The 16,818-nt window shown below is 39.2% G+C and overlaps 1 protein-coding gene across 1 annotated transcript in view; it reads left to right on the top strand.

Moving 5' to 3' along the window:
- Positions 1-16,818, top strand: part of SLC6A1 (solute carrier family 6 member 1) — a 105,394-nt gene that overhangs the window by 57,614 nt on the left and 30,962 nt on the right. The window contains exons 2-4 of the mRNA XM_034775331.1: positions 8,890-9,310; positions 9,988-10,119; positions 11,788-11,888. Of these exons, the coding sequence (XP_034631222.1) occupies positions 9,073-9,310; positions 9,988-10,119; positions 11,788-11,888 (471 nt within the window). The 5' untranslated portion in view covers positions 8,890-9,072. The remainder of the gene's footprint in view (positions 1-8,889; positions 9,311-9,987; positions 10,120-11,787; positions 11,889-16,818) is intronic.

Raw genomic sequence — 16,818 nt, 5'->3', positions numbered from 1 at the left:
TTTTAGGCAATGTCTGTTATGGGGTGATAAGAGGGGGAAGTACAAATAGGAACCTTGTAAGTATATGCTCAAAGCATGAGATGGTAACCCGCTGTTCCCTTCTGCTGGGAGCACTAGAGAGGCAGACTAGTCTGAGATGACTCTCCTGCAGCTTGGGGAGATAGAGGGCAAGATTTGGGGATATTGTGAAGCTCCAAACTGCATATATCTTTCTTTTAAACATTTTAAATCAATTTGATTTAAGCCACCTCTTCACTACCCCAGTCACTTGGCCACCCACAGGGTCTCAACATTGATATGGCTACAGCTTTAACTTTCAGTGCATCAACTTTCTGTTTTACTCGCTGGCCAAAACAAATATCAGGAAGTCTTGCATAGTTCCAGCTTAGAGTTTTCTAATGGAAAGGGAGGTTTTCCTTATGTGTAATTATTGTACTGCTGCTTGAGAGAAGATGGTTGAAAAATCTGAACCAAAAACAGGAAAAAGAAATATTCCCTCCTTTTTTTGGTTCATCATTTTGTTGCTCGAAGCAAAATGCGGCCACTGTGTGACAGGGTGCTAAGCAGAAAACTGCTTAGCCACCCCTCTGTCAGTCCAGCTCCAATTAGGGGAGGTGAATTGGAGCTGGGTAGATCACCTGGCCCTGATTGGGGAAGCTGGAATAGCTGCTGCCTCATCGGGCTGGGGCTGCATAAAAGCCCCAGGGGAAGGAAGCCAAGGGAGGAGCTGGAAAGAGGGAAGCGGCAGTAGAGGAAGGGCAGTGAGGGGAAGCAGAGAGAGCGTGCTTGCCCCCTCTCTCCTGCCAGTGGACTGTAAGAAGGGGACTATATGTATGGTGGAAATGGGGTAGGAACACAACCTGTAAATTAAAACACCAGGTGAGCACTGCACCAAGGTCTCTGTGTGACCTTCTCAGCCCAGCGGGGGCAGGAGCCAGAAGGCTCCTCTGTTATACCCTGATTTTCTCTCTGGTGTCAGCACACAGAAATCATCATTTTCAATACTGCTGCTTACTGTTTTTCCCCCCTATTTTGTTTATTTCATAAAATGGCTTTGTGAAACCCAGCATTACTGTGACAAAACCAATCCTTAATGCCAGCATCAGATCCCCAGCTGAGAGCTCACAAGAGCTGTGGCAAACCCAATCAAGTAAATGCAAGGAAATTGAAGCTAACTTGCTTTGAAACCCATAGTAGAGGTAGCTTGAAAGGTCAGAGGTAGGACAATTGTGGGCAAGAAAAGTGTGTCTGTCCCACAGAATAACCTGCAGGGAGTTTTACATTAACCACAAGACCTGCAAAACCTCATCACCAATGTCCATCTTCGGTTTTGGCCCAAAGGACTTCCACATTGAATTCAGTGGGACTCTGCATAGCTGCAGGGTCCATGTGTAGGGGAGCTCCTTACCATGTTGGAGCCTTAGATTTGAAATAGCCATTAGGTTTTAAGTAAGTGAACGGCCTGTCTATGCTTTATTATTATTTAGCTTTTGAAGAGTGCACATCTGCATTTGCCTAAAGTAAGTGATTACAAAGGTGGTTAGTGTCAGATATGATAACAGAATGCACATTTATGCCTCTCTAAACTGGATGGCAGGTTGCAAGGGGAGTAACTTTAGTACACAATAGGCTATTTTTTTTTAAATGTCCATTTAGCAAGACCAGTCTAGGGTTTGAATTTTGCCCCCCAAAAGAATTCTGTTAAAAAGAATGGCCATTCAGAGCATTACAAATCTGAGTACCTGCCTACTGAGACTTGCACATCCAACTGCATTTCCTTCACTACTGGTGGCTGTGACAAGTTCCAAGATTTGTAATAGGAAATGTAAATCATGTAGTTCATCAAACAATACAGGAGGCCAAATCTTCTGTTCATGTAAATAGGCACAACTCTATCCAAAGAAGTGACATCTATTTATACTAGCAAAGGGTCTGGACTAATATGCATGGAAATGTTTAGCAGATATTCCAAACACATTTCACGATCATTTGCTTGTCTCTACAGAAATCATATTCAAAAACATATGGTATACAACAGTGGATATTATTTTATTTTGGGTGATTAAATATTGCTCATACACAGACAACATGGACATTTAGTCCAATATGCAGTTACCCAGCAATCTGTAAGAAGATGTAGTTACAGTGTACTTAAAAAGCATTTACAATTACAGGTGAGCATATAGTGTACATGTGCATTTTTGTTGTTTTTTCAGAGTCATCCAATGCATTTACACTTGAAAATTTAGTCTAAAGTGTTTACATTACAAAATGTTTTAAAATGAATATTATCACATCCGTTACCAGGAGTTCCACAAAGGGCCAGATGTTCAAAGGTATCTAGGTGCTTAACATGCAGATAGGAACCTAGGATGATTTTCAGAAGTGCTATTGATAGGAGTCGAGGACTTCTGAAAATCCCACTAGGTCCCTATCTTCATCTTTAGGCACCTAAGTACCTTTCAAAATCTGTCCCAAATGAATGTGTGTGGTAAAATAGTACATGCAGTATAGCATCGTATTTTGCATATGTGTATTGCATAGTAAAGAGGTCACTTATGCAGGCAGTAAATGACAACTATGATATTTTGGCCCTAAGAGGAGCTTGCTCATGGATATCATGATATGGGAGGTGACCATTTCAAATAGATTCAGCAATCCCAGTTTCATGCACCAAGTCTACTTTGGTATGTTGCTTACACATAGTTTGTTTTACAACTAAAAACTTGTGGTATATGTAGAGTCAATATCCTTTGAACATAGTTCACCAATACAAATAGAATTCTAACAACAGCTTTCACAATAGGCTTAATTCTGCTCCCACTCAAGTCAATGGAAAGAGGCAATGAAAGTTAGATCAGGCCAACAGTGTGTGTGCGTGTGTAAGGCAATGGTGTTTAGAATTTCATAGAGTTAAGTTGCTAGAACATAGCCTTGAGCCAGGACCTGGGAGCTGTTACACTCTAGTGAGGGACACAGTGGACAGTATGGGGTGAAGCTAATGGAATCCTTGACATAGGGGGCTCATTCATTAAAAGGAAGCTTTGGTTTTTCATATGCTTGTGTGTGTGTTTCAGTTTCATAGATTCCAAAGTCAAAAGGAACCATTGTGATAATCTAATCTGATTCTTTTATAACACAGGCTACAGATCTTCCCCAAAATAATTCCTAGAGCATATTGGTTCCATATCCTACCTTCTCGATTTTTGGTACCATTTGTAACAGACGTTGCTGATATCACTGTGTGCTTGAGTTGTATGAGGCCAGTTCTTGCACCCTTGAAATACATCTCTTAGCAGCTTTGGAGAAGGGGATGTAATCCTTTTGTTAATTAAGGGGCAATATAGTGCTCTACCTCTTTCCTGTCCCTCCACTCCCTGATTTATTTACATTACCTTGGCTGCAGTTTGTGCTAAGCTAATAGCCGTGCTTCAGGAATGTGGTCACAATGCAGATTGTTCAAATGGCATCCAAAGAACTGTTTGAGGGGGCACGAAGGGGCAAATCATGCCCATCTCAGCCATCGTGAAGACTCCCTGGCATCCGAACCAGTGAGGTTCTGTTATGCAATGAGGGCAGTGAGACAGGAATCCAGGGGGCCACCCAGGAGTGTCCACCCTCAGTGTGACATGGAACTGTAGCAGTTCAGAGTGGGCCATGGGAATACTGGAAGAGCAGAGGCTTGCTGCTAGATGGTTCTTTCCATTTTCTTCTCCACATCCTTTTTTTTTTTTTCTAATAGGTCAGGATTGAAGTGCATTGGTCAAACTGGGTTCCCAAGCTTTCTCAGTTTAAGGTTGCTTAGCATCTTCCCACCCTGTGGTTGACTGTAGCTGGAGCTTTGATTCCTTATTATCATAAGCACCACACCCATATTCAGAAAACCATCGCATTGTCCTGAGACAGACTTTCCAACTCACTTGAGTTCCTTTGAAAATTTCAGCCTAAGGGAGATGGACACAGATTTGGACACCTGTCTCCATAAAGGCTCCTGGGGAAATCTCAACCTTAAACCCTAAATAAAGGAGTAGGGTGAATATTTTACCATTCGTGTGTATTTAACTAGCCCCCAACAATACTTTTTTGCCAGAATCAGGGAATACTGGGCCAAATTAATCACTCCCCTGACTTCAGTTGAGCTATTGAAGGGGAATTTGGACCATTGTGTCACAGCATAGATATTTCTATTTTAAAGTGAAAGTTTTAAAATAAATGTCCAGGTTGATAAGCCCAAAATGTCTCTTCTGATTTTTTTCTGTTGACTGGCACAGGCAGTTTTATTCTTTCTATAAGTGGATAATAAAACCCAAAAAAGCAATGTGCATGGAAAACTTAAAGAATGAATCTGAGGAAGCCAAGCAGTCATCCCACAATGATAAAGTTGTGTGAATTTGTAATGGAAGAAATGACCGCACCGCACTTAAAGTGGGGGGAACATTGTCTGGGCTTGCAGAGGGAAGGCAGCAGTGCTTTATAGTGAGGGGGAGGGAAAGGGAAATGAGATCAGAAATTGCTGCAAAAGGTGAACAGGAATGTGAGGTCGGAAGGCTCTAAAGGTGCAAGTCCTGGGCATTGGAAGCCCCTTTTTCCATACCGCAGGAAAGGCAGCACCCACCGTCCCTCCCCTAGAGGTGGCGAATATCAGATTGGGTTAGGACCTGCTGTGGGCTTTGTGCTAGTCACTCCTTTTTAGGGGGACTGGGAAAGAATTTTTCCCACACCACCAGATTGGTTTTGGTGGAATGACGTTTTTTCACCTTCCCCAGAGCTGGTGTCAGGGAGGACCTTTTCTGGTAAGAAGAAAAGGTGGTAGACTATATGTCGCAACTTATTTTGTAAGTGTGAGGTGGATGTCCAGTGCAGGTACTCCATAGGGAAGGCATCCAGTGACCAGATAAGTAGCCTGGTAAAGGACTTAAAAAGAGGTGCTGAGTAAAGGAACAGAACAGGGGAGGTGGGTTGGGGACACCTATGACTGATACGGCAGGGAGCCAATCGCACCCCATTCTTATAGCTCACCTTAACCATTCTACGAGGCGGGTAGGTGGTAAGGTCCAAGCTATTGGTTGGCTGAGGGTAACCTGGATGGAAAATGAAGGGGGGCTGGTGCGGGTAATGATTTGAATAAACATGGATTTGCCTGCACTGTACACTTATCTGCTGGGTAGACCCAGACAACTATATAATAAAGTTGTGGCATGATTAAAATCCGTATCAAGTGTCTCCTGTCCTTTCGGCATACCAGACAATTATTATGTATACATAGTGCTTTAAAGAGCTTAGTGCTTGTCCCAAGAAAGCTTAGAAAGGCACAAATGGGTACAGTACAATGCCCAAAGATAGTGCAATGTATTGTAATTCAGACCTGTATGGCCCACCACCTGTAGGGGTGAGAAAATAGTTTAGTCTCTCTCTGCTTTTTGCTCAGACAGTCCTTGGCTACCATGATGACATTTCCAACAGGGATGCAAGATATGGTGGTGAGTCAGTGACATAGATCTCAGCCATACTCCCAGCAGGAGTATCTATTCTACTTTGCCTTTTCCTCACCTTTCATTAGATTCAGCCCCCTCTTTCTTGAGCACGTAGTATGTGTTAATGACAAGAAAGCACAGCTTCAGTTGAAGTTCCAATGGAAAATGCCACATATTTCAACATAAAAAAGATCTGAATAGGCAGTAGAACACTCAATAACACTGTAATATCCGTTGCTGTTCAGCAAATCAGCAAAGTAACATTTGCAGTTCTGTACTTTGATCAGTAGTTTGGGTTAGCAAATTGTACAGTTGTTACTACATAATAGCAGAGTTGCCTGTGGTGAGACCCATGAGTTTCATAGTGTGTCCCTGATGGGGAAGACCAAATTTTCAAAATGACCTCAACCTCATATGTGAATCTGACACTGACACACACACACAAGCTCATTCTTGAGTACATGTGTCTTTGCATGCACAGAAATCCCACATTTTCCCATGCAAGCTTTGTTTACAGATACAAATCAGCGAGCTAGTTGTTTAGGTATCCAAACTTTGCATATAAATTTAGGGAATGGGGGATTTTGCCTGTCCAAAAAATCCTAGCACAAAAACTGCTGATGGAGATTTAGAAGCCACTTTGCAGCAACTGTCCTTGATCTGAGCCTGTGGCAAAGAAAGAGAGGCTGTTAGAAAAGAAATGCGCTATTGTGTGTTACAATGGTACAAAATGGTAAATGAAATGTCTGCTACCTTGGAGATGCTGGGAATGATCACAGCTGCTCATCTTTAGCCAATCTCACTGGTGCTCTTGCCATTTACAGTATTGTAAGATTAATCCTTGGTTACCCAGTGCTTACAGCCAGCTGGAGCAGCATTCTGATACCTACATCTGCAACTTTTGGTCCAGATGTTGGCAAAACGATGTTCTCCCCCCCCCCCCCCCTTAAAAATCAGAGATAACACAAAGTTTGCTGTGCTCGCAAACAAACACCAACATGACCAAATGGCAAGGGGAGACTGATTTTTCCCAAGGCCCACACTCCCACTCCAAAGTTGGCAGCATGCAGACACAGATGGGAGCCTTTACAAATAATATGGATACAGTACCAGATGCCCTTACCAAAAGGAAAGTCTCCAAGCCAGAAAATCAAAGTAAATGCATTTATCTTTTAATTTTAATCTAATGGTTGATGAACTGGAAAGCATGGAAGAAATATCTGATATGTGGAGAAAGCTGGAGATACATGTCATCACCGATCTCTGCAGTCAGAACAACTGTACGTAAGCATGGAATATGATGGAGAGAAGAATCAAACATCTTGAGCAAGACACACATGTCTCAAGGACATGCTTTATGAACCTGGCTGACTTGTATTTAACAAATCCTATCCATCAAGTATTAAATATGAAATGGGATATTTAGTATATTTTTAGTGCTTGAAACTAATCCTGCAGAAAGATCCAACAGACATGCACCATAATACAGAATATGGTAATTTAAAATATGACCAGAGATGTATGATCAGAGGAGATGTGCTCTGAATTGCAGCTCAAAAGGAGGAGGACTTAATCAGAGAGTGATATAAATTGTTGGTAATTCTCAATTTGAGTCTAGCAGCAAAATGGAGAGAAAAGAACATAATGTTATAAAAATGTATTTTTGTGATTGATGGATGTGTTCTTTCCAGCACAACTCCAAGTGATTTATCCAAATGAAATCTTTCTATTCAGGGATGTGACCTGTGGATCAAAGAGGAATAGAAAGTACAGTGATATTTGAAAAGTTTCAGAGGACTGTTTATAACTGAGAGTCTTTTAAACTCTCAGTTACAATTTCTGTTGATTATAAATACAACCTGCAGAGTAAAGCCAATAAACTCTGTCTTGTTTGTTTTTATTTCAGGAAAGTGTGAGTAACTTGTTCTTCCTGGGCTTTGTATCACCCATACTGCTAACACAGGAACAACATGTATGATTTCTATAGGCAGCATCCAAATAACTTTACAGTGAATCTTGTTGTTTTCATTCCAAAGTTCAGTTTTAATTATTGTTAACTAACTGAATGCATGCTCAGCCCCCTCGTTATTAAAATCATTTGCCCCTTGCAAATGACGTATGGATGTTCAGTATTCAAGAGCTCATATCCTTAAAGATGTTGGTTGAATTGAAATTAAGCCATTGAAGTCAATAGGAATTGCAGATGCGTAGCACTTTGCAGGAGATGTCACAAGTTATTTATAGTACAGTCATGCCTATTTTCTGCTGCTTCTCCTGTGTGTACTGAGGCCACAAAAGAGTAACATGGACATGGTAAAGCTGTGCAGAATGATTGATTCAGTACTAGCAAATGCTGTTTAAATGGCCCAAGGGTGTAACCCATACCAGAAAATACAGGGCAAGGATGGTGTGATCATTATAGCCTGTTACCTTAAATTACAAGGTAGAGTGAATAATCTGTGCTCTGTATGCTAGCTGTTAATTGTAAGAATATATAAGTGTGTGACTTACTTTACTTCATCCTTTAAGGGTTGAGCCTTGTGGTTCAATATAACCTACTATTTGCAAATTCCTTTGGGAGTCTCCTGGATGAAAGGTGCTGTTATATATGCACCGTCTTAATAATAAGAGGACAGCAATTATCTGTAGAAAATAACACTGTGATAGTCATGATGGCTCCCTGCAAATAAAGAGAACCTGCAATTATCATGGGAATAAATCTTTAACATGTAAATGTAGAATGTCAATGATTTATTAAAATTTGAACAATGAAAACATTCCTCTTTTAAACTCTTAAAGCAGAGATTTCATTATTGACACATCATGCCTTGGAGCAAAATTATGCACTGGAATGTGAAAATGCTGGGTCCCTGACCAACCTGTAAATTAATTTTAAACTCCTATTTTCTGCAGGCAAAACTGCTCCAAATTCTAGTCGAAAAAAATATTCCTAATCTTTATTAAAGCATGGGCATTATTTGGGATGTGTGAAGAGCCTTTGTTTAATTTTCATGACTGTTGCCACCACTCTGTTGCTTTTCTTGGAGCATAAGATAAAGTCAATATAGACCATCACGTTCTGATAAATGTTATGCTGTGCTATTTGGAATTGTTTAATGCATGTTTATAGAAGCATGAGATCTGAAGCTGACTATGTAGTTTCATGTTTGCTCTCTCACTATTTTATCTCTGATCCTGCTATCATTGAGTCAACACCGAACCTCCCATAAGGCAGGATCAAGCCCTTAGATAAAACATACAGCAAAAGAAGCTTTTATAAGGAAAGGCCTCAATTCAAAGGCTATTAAATCAATGGACATTGTCTCATTGATATCAACAGGCTTTGGATCAGGCCTCAAACAAGAGGTTACAGTAGAAGCACTTCTGAATTCTGTTTTGATCTTATGTCTTACAGATTAATAGAGAATTTGATTCTGGGATTTTTGATTGGATCACAAACCATTACAGCATTGTTTTATTTTACCAAACTCTTAGCTCCCTAGTTGGGTAATTAAGAGCCGCAAAGCTGCTGTCCACGTGGACTGGTGCTGAAATTTCTCGTCCACCTGCCAGAGCCTCTCCAGCTAAACCCAGAGACATGGCAACGAATGGAACAAAAGTTGCAGATGGACAAATCTCCACTGAACTTAGTGATGCTTCAATCACCAATGACAAGCCTAAAACCTTGGTAGTGAAAGTACAGAAGAAAAAAACAGATATTCCAGACCGAGACACCTGGAAAGGAAGATTTGACTTTCTTATGTCATGTGTGGGTTATGCCATTGGCTTGGGGAATGTGTGGCGATTTCCATACCTTTGTGGCAAGAACGGCGGAGGTACACATTTTATTTTATGTTTGTAGCCTGCAGTATATATTTAGATAGACCTCCCCACAACATGTTTATTTTAACATTAAAGTGTAAGTTGCTGCTAATCTTTTTTCCACCTATAAAAATAAGAAAATTAATTGTTTGCTTGGTGTGGCAGGGAGGGTGCCATCAAAGAATTGGTTATAGCTCTTTGATTCTCAGGGTGGATTTCACTGCTGTGGGGCCTGTGGAGGTTAGAGCAGCCTGGGGGCTGGCAACTTTAATTAGCCTTAGCTGGAGCACATTGCAGTGCCACTCCTCACCCACTACACCTGGGATGAATTTGTGGGGCAATGGCGTGAGGGCTGGCTACACCAGCTGTGAGCTTCCCTATGGCAGGGTAATTCTCATCCAGCCAGATCCAGCTACTTTCCTTCCTCTTTGTGCCACCTGAACTATTTTAAAAGCAAGCATTCCAAATGATATTAGGTGAAGTTCTTTTCTCCTTGACTTTCTACCTCTTAGGGCTAACAATTGTTCAGAAAGTCATTCATGCATGTTAGCTATTTTGAATAATCAAAATAAAAATGATACCATGAAAAAAATCTGTTGTATAATAGGTATGGAAGTATTGGACTCTTCATAAAAATGTAGATTTAAGATAATTTTTCCCTGTAATGGACCACTTGCTGTATTCCTTTTAGGAGCATTCCTGATTCCATATTTCCTTACTTTAATTTTTGCTGGAGTTCCACTATTTCTTTTGGAATGTTCCCTTGGTCAGTTCACATCTATAGGAGGCCTCGGAGTCTGGAAGCTTGCTCCAATGTTTAAAGGTACAATATGAGATTTGTATTAACATCTACTGTTCTGATACTTCTAGGTCACAGAAACTGTTCAATGCACTTACAGAGCAGATAATGTTCCTTCATTTTTACTTTGCTCATTTTTTTTAAAGAAACATCTGATTTTTTGAACTGGGGCTGAAACTTTCGAAGTCATCTAAAGGATTTAGACACTCAGATTCCATTAAAATTAATAGAAGTTGGGCATCCAAATTTCTTGAGTAGTTCTGAAAATCTCAGAATAAATGTTTTACTTAGTCTTATAAATTTATATTTCTGATAGAATACAGAAGAGTAAAGATTGTTTTGAATAGTTCTATGTTGAGAAGGTATAAAATATAATGGTTTCAGTTCATAGCAGTGTCAGACAATCTCCTTTTATCCTGGTTCATATGGGTTTTCAGCCCCTGTTTTTTATTAATATTATTATTTGTATTACAATAATGCCTAGAGGTCCCAATAGAATAACTTTAAGTTTGAACCTCAGAGCAAAACTTAGTCCAAACTTCTTAGTTTTTCCTGGTTTGAGATGCCAACAATGAGAAACCGTGAGTTTTGTTTTGGTTGTAGATGAAACCACAGCACCCAGAGCTAGGACTTTGGGTTAGTAGTGAAACCTGAAATTAAACAAGTTTCAAATATGTATTCAAAAGTTAGTTCTGCTCCACACTACAGTACACATTTTAGCTTTCCTGCATTGCCATCTGTGTGTGTGACTTTCCCCGTTGAATGCAGACCATACCATACTTACTTCCACCTTGTCCCCCTCTTGTCTGGATTACTGCAATAGAACTACACCTGGAAAGCATCTTGGAAAATTCAGGCGATGCAGGTTACAGCTTACATAATGGTGTTTCCCACAGATAACACATTACATCTGTGCTCTACAGTGTACACCAGATCTTCTCCAAGCACAATTCAAAGTACTGACTTTGGTCGACAAAGTCTTTTATGGTTTGGGTCCCATGTACCTCTGAGATCAGCTTGAATACCATACAGTCCCTCGAGGGGTTCCCGTGGGAAGCTGAGGGTGGGGCATTCTCGGTGGATAGTCCACAACTGTGCTCTCTGCCTTTGGTCCAACACAGCCTGAGTTTGCTGGCTGCTGGGGGATAATTATTCTATGTCCACAGGCAATTTCTGAGGGACCAGGGCTGAGGTGTGGTGGCTTACTTGAGGATGCAACATGGTAGAGTGTGGGTTTGTGGGTTGGGAGCTTTTCATATTTATTGAAACATAGTACTGCACATAAAACTAGGCCTCAGTTTTCAAAAGTACCCACTCATTTTGGGGTGCCAACTAGAGACATCTAGGAGATGCTTGTTTTTGTTATTTTCAGAAGTGCTAAGCACCACAACTCCAGTGGAAGTCAATAGAAGCTGCAAGGGTTTATCATGTCACAAAATCAGGGATCAGGTATCTCAATTTGGGTACCCAAAACATGAATCACCTAAAATTAGTGTCCACTTGTTATAATGTTACTTCTAGAGTTTCAACTGGATGCATTATCAATAAATCAATACGATGTAATTGTTCTGTATATGATGTTTCCCCTTTCAACTGTCACCATTTATATTAATGCTGATGTTGTTAAAAACATTGCTAAGAATAGTAGAAAAATCTCTAATATTCACTTTGTTTTGTTTTGTTTTCCTGCAGGCGTGGGGTTAGCAGCTGCTGTCCTGTCCTTTTGGCTAAATATTTACTACATTGTGATTATTTCTTGGGCCATATATTACCTATATAATTCATTTACTACTGTAAGTGTGTGTGTACTTTTGTTTTAATAGAAGAAGCAAAAACTTGTTGCAGATAGCTGCTTAATCCAATCCACCTCCTTGTAAACATCATTGTAGATTTAAAAAATAATTTTTTGAGAACTAAATTGAATGGAACCTCTTATATTTAAGTAGAGAAAGTTTAAAAAATATAAACAAAGTACACAAAAACTCCCTTTTTCCCAACAAAAATTTAGAATGAAAAAAATGTATTCAGGGTTTTTATTCAAAAAATTACAAAACTCAGTGAAAATTTCATTTGGATTCAGCTTTTCTAAAAGCCAAAAATTACCAAAATGTGGGAATTTCAGATTTTTTCTCTCTATTTTCAATCATGATTGCCTGGAATGAATGAGGTTTAGGGTCCCCTAGACACTCATCACTTTTTTTCTCTTCCTTTTTCTCCTTTTTTATTCTGTAACTTCTCTAATTTTGGGAGAGTTAGAGTGGCAATGTTGCAGTGTTTCATTTTTCCTTTTGCCACTCTGTAACTTTTCCAATGTTAACAAAGTTTTGAAAAGATACAGTGAAAAAAGTGATGGAGAAAAAAAAAACTTTGGACATTATTCACTTTGTTATACTTAGTAGGAAAAAGAAGGAAGACAGAAAAATGGGGGGAGAAGGAAATTTGAAATGTTTTTGGTTTTCAAAAAACTGAAACAAAATAAATTTCAGTTTCAAAGAAGTTTTTGTTTCATTTCAAAATTTCCCCTTAAAAGACCAAAAGTGTTGTCAAAAGACCAAAAATGTTGACAAAAGACATTTTCATGCAAAATACTGTGTTCAAAGAAACCCTGTTTTTCATTAGAAAAATATTTGAGTTGAAAGATTTAAATAAGCTCTAAAGTTGAGTATTGTTTTGTCAACAAGCAATATCACTAAAATAAAGGTCTATTATAACTTGATCTACAGTTGGCACATTGAAATTTTGGACTTATTAATTTCATATTTATTATTCATAATGTATTAAGCACCATTGCTGTACAACTGGACCCACTTATGCAGTTTTTATGAAGTTCTTACCCAGTCAAAACTCCTATTAAAATGAATGAGAGTTTTGCCTAAGGACAACACACTTCTTGTAGAGCACAGTCTAAATCAATCTTCATTCGCTTCCACTATATACTGAATTGAATTTCATGGAAATTTAAGTGGTATTCGACCCATATGTGTATAGATTGTAGGAGATGCCTTCCATTTAGTTCTCATCAGAGCAAGCATAGGTAAAACAGATCTGATCTTGTGTTCCTTATTTACCAAGATGCTCCACTCTTCTCCCCCAAAGAGAAAGAAAGAAACAAACAACAATGTAGCACTTGGTGAGCACAGAACAACAACTCCTCTTTAGAAACATTTTTCTCTATGCTGCCATGTTGTTATAAGATAGAGGCCCAGATTCTCTGGGCTGGCCAAGCTCTGTTCATCAGAAGATCATGGACGGGGGAGGACAAAGATAGCTTTTCTGCATCTTTGGGGTTCCCCAATCCTGAGATCGGTTCAGTTCCCCTCGGTGCATTTTAGAGCAGCCTCAAGGCAGTTTGTAACTCCAGAGAGGTCTTTTGGAAGCCATGGATTGCCAGAGTGCAGTGGCACTCCAACCATGCCCCACACCAATGCAGAAGCATGGTTCTGTATTACCGAGGAACCATCTACATAGGGGAAAACTTAAGGAGGTCAGTTAAGAGAGCTGTATGACTAATTTGTGCCAATGAAGTGGCTGAAAGGGGCCATGGCAGAGTCAAGAATCTGGCTCAGTTTGTTGATGATGTTTTGTTGTTCAGTATTGTGCATGCCACAATGGAAATTCAGCTTCCATTAGTCTCGATTGACTTGGCTTTTCTAAGGAAGCTTTACTTTGCTTCTCATTATTTTCTATAGTTCGTATTTAAGAAACTTTTGTTTTCTATAAATTTTAAAAAATGGGTAGAAAAAACAATTTGGTAAAGCCACTTTCAAAACACATTAAATTGAAATGAATACATACTCCATCAGAACTTGCATCTTGTTTCTGGACAAGTGCCTTAGTTAGGGACTTAAGGTGTTTTCATGATTCATAGATTTAAGGCCATAAGGGACAATTATGGTCATCTAGTCTGAGTTCCTGTATAACACAGGCCATAGAACATCACTCAGTAATTTCTGCATCAGACTCATAATGTCTGTTTCAGTTATAACATATTTGTTAGTCTTGATTTAAAGATTGAAAGTGACAGAGAATCCACCATGTCCCTAAGTGAGTTGTTCCAATGGTCAGTTACCCTCACAGCTAAAAAAGAGTTGGGCCTTATTATTAGTCTGAATTTGTCTAGCTTCAGCTTCCAACCACTGGATCTTATTATGCTTTTCTCTGCTACATCTATCAGAAAGGTCTTCCCTATGTAGCTACTTGTAGACCATGATCAAGTTACCTCTTAACCTTCTCTTGGATAAACTGAATAAAATGAGGTTCTTGAGTGTCTCACTCTGAGTCATATTTTCCAGACTTTGAATAATTCTTGCAGCTCTTTGTTGAACCCTTACCAGTTTTTCATTATTATTTTTGAAATGGGAACTTCAGAACTGGACACTATATTTCAGTAATGGCCTCACTAATGCTGTATACATAGGTAATACCATCTCTCTACTCCTACTTGAAATTCCTCCTCTTATGCATCCAGAGATTGTTTGCTCTCTTACCTACAGCATTGCACTGGAAACTATTGTCCAATTGGCTATCTACCATTACCTCTAAGTTCTTTTCAGTGTCACTCCATGTCAAAATATTGTCTCCCAAACAAGTTTTTTGTTGCAAGATATATGACTGCATTTAGCTATATTAAAGTGCACATTGTTCAAACAAAAGTGTACTTGACCAAACAGTCCAGGACAGTATGTGTAACTGACCTGTCCTTATCATTATTTACCTCTCCACCATTTTTTGTGTTATCTGCAAATGTTACTAGAAATGATTTTATATTTTCTTCCAAATTATTATTAAAAGATATTGAATAGCACTGAATCAAGAGCAGGTTCCTGTAGAATCCCACTAGAAACACCCCTTAGGAAAATTCCCCATTTATTTATACAGTAATTACTTTGAGATATATCAGCTAACCCAGGAGTTCTCAAACTGGGGGTCAGGATTCCTCAGGGGGTCATGAGATTATTATATGGAGGGTCGCAAGCTGTCAGCCTCCACCCCCAAACCCTGCTTTGCCTCCAGCATTTATAATGGTGTTAAATATATAAAAAAGTGTTTAATGTATTGGGGGGGTCGCACTCAGAGGCTTGCTATGTGAAAGGGGTCACCAGTACAAAAGTTTGAGAACCACTGAGCTAACCAGTTATTGAGCCATTTAATTTGCACTATACTGATTTTGCATAGTGCTGATATTTTTATGGGACTAAGTCAAATGTTTCACAAAAGTCTAAGTCTATTAAGTTAATACAGCAGCCTTAATCAAGCAAAACTGTAATCTCAAAAAGGCATCAAATCTGTTTGTTGACTCTCCTTTATTTCTTTACTGCTTGCATCCCATATCAGTCTTTTTATGATCTTTCCCGGCATTTATATCAGGCCAACCAGCCTGTAATATCCTAGGTCATCTCATTAACTCTTCTAAAATATTGGTGCAACATGAAGTTTTTTCCAGTCCTCTGGAACTTTCCCAGTGTTCCAAGATTTATTAACAATTAATTTTAGTGATTCAGAGAGCCCCTCAGCCAATTCTTTTAATACTTATGGGTGTCCTGTTGATTTAAAAATGTTTGACTTTAACAATTTCTGTTTAACATCCTTTCCATTTACTAATGGAATAGAAAGAATTTTCTTATCGCTGTAAGACAGTGGTTCTCAAACTTTTGTACTGGTGACCCCTTTCACATAGCAAGTTTCTGAGTGTGACCCCCTAATAAATTAAGAACACTTTTTTATATATTTAACACCATTATAAATGCTGGAGGCAAAGCAGGGTTTGGGGTGGAGGTTGACAGCTTGCTACCTCCCATGTAATAATCTCGCAACCCCCTGAGAGTTCCCGACCCCCAGTTTGAGAACCCCTGCTGTAAGATGTGAATACAACATCCTGCTTCTTTACAAATACAGAACATAAATATTTATTGAAAACGTCTTCTTTTTTCACTCACGATAGACAATTTTACCATCCTTATCTAATATTGAACAAATATAATATTGACCTCGATACCTGGGAAGCTACTAGATCCATGTATAAAACATTCCATTTGCAAATAGTTGGAGGATGAAGGAGTGATCACTAGCAGCCAGCATGCATTTAATAAGAACAAATCATGCCAAACCAGCTGGATTTTCTTCTTTGACAAGGTAACTGGTTTGGTGATAGGGGGAATGCAGTGGACATAATATACCTGGACTTTAGCAAGACTTTTGATACAGTCCCACATGACATTCTTATAAGTAAGCTGAAGAAATGGTGGTTCAGCAGAACTACCGTTAAGTGGATACATAATTGGTTATACAGCCACAAACAAAGAGTAACTATTAATGGAATGATGTCAGATTGGAGGGAGGTCTTAAGTGGGGTTCCACAGAGATCTGTTCTGGGTCCAGTGTTATTTAATATCTTTATTAATGACCTGGATATAGGAATAGAAAGCACACTGATCAAATTTGCAAATGGCACAAAGCTAGGGGAGGTTGCAAACATTTTGGGGTATAGAATTAAAGTTGAAAGGGATCTTGATAAATTGGAGAACTGGGCTATAAACAACAAAATGAAATTCAACAAAGACAAATGTAAGGTCCTACACTTAGGGAAGATAAACCAAATGCACAAATACAGAATGTGGGATAACTGGCTTGGCAGCAGCACTGCTGAGAAGGATCTGGAAGTTGTGATGGATCACAACCTCAACATGAATCAACAGTGCAATGCTGTTGTAAAAAAAATCAAAT

The sequence above is a fragment of the Trachemys scripta genome, chromosome 7 (genome assembly GCF_013100865.1).
Source record: "Trachemys scripta elegans isolate TJP31775 chromosome 7, CAS_Tse_1.0, whole genome shotgun sequence".
In the NCBI taxonomy this organism is placed as follows: domain Eukaryota; kingdom Metazoa; phylum Chordata; order Testudines; family Emydidae; genus Trachemys; species Trachemys scripta.
Note: the sequence above shows the minus strand (reverse complement) of the source record. Positions and strands in the feature narration are given on the sequence as shown.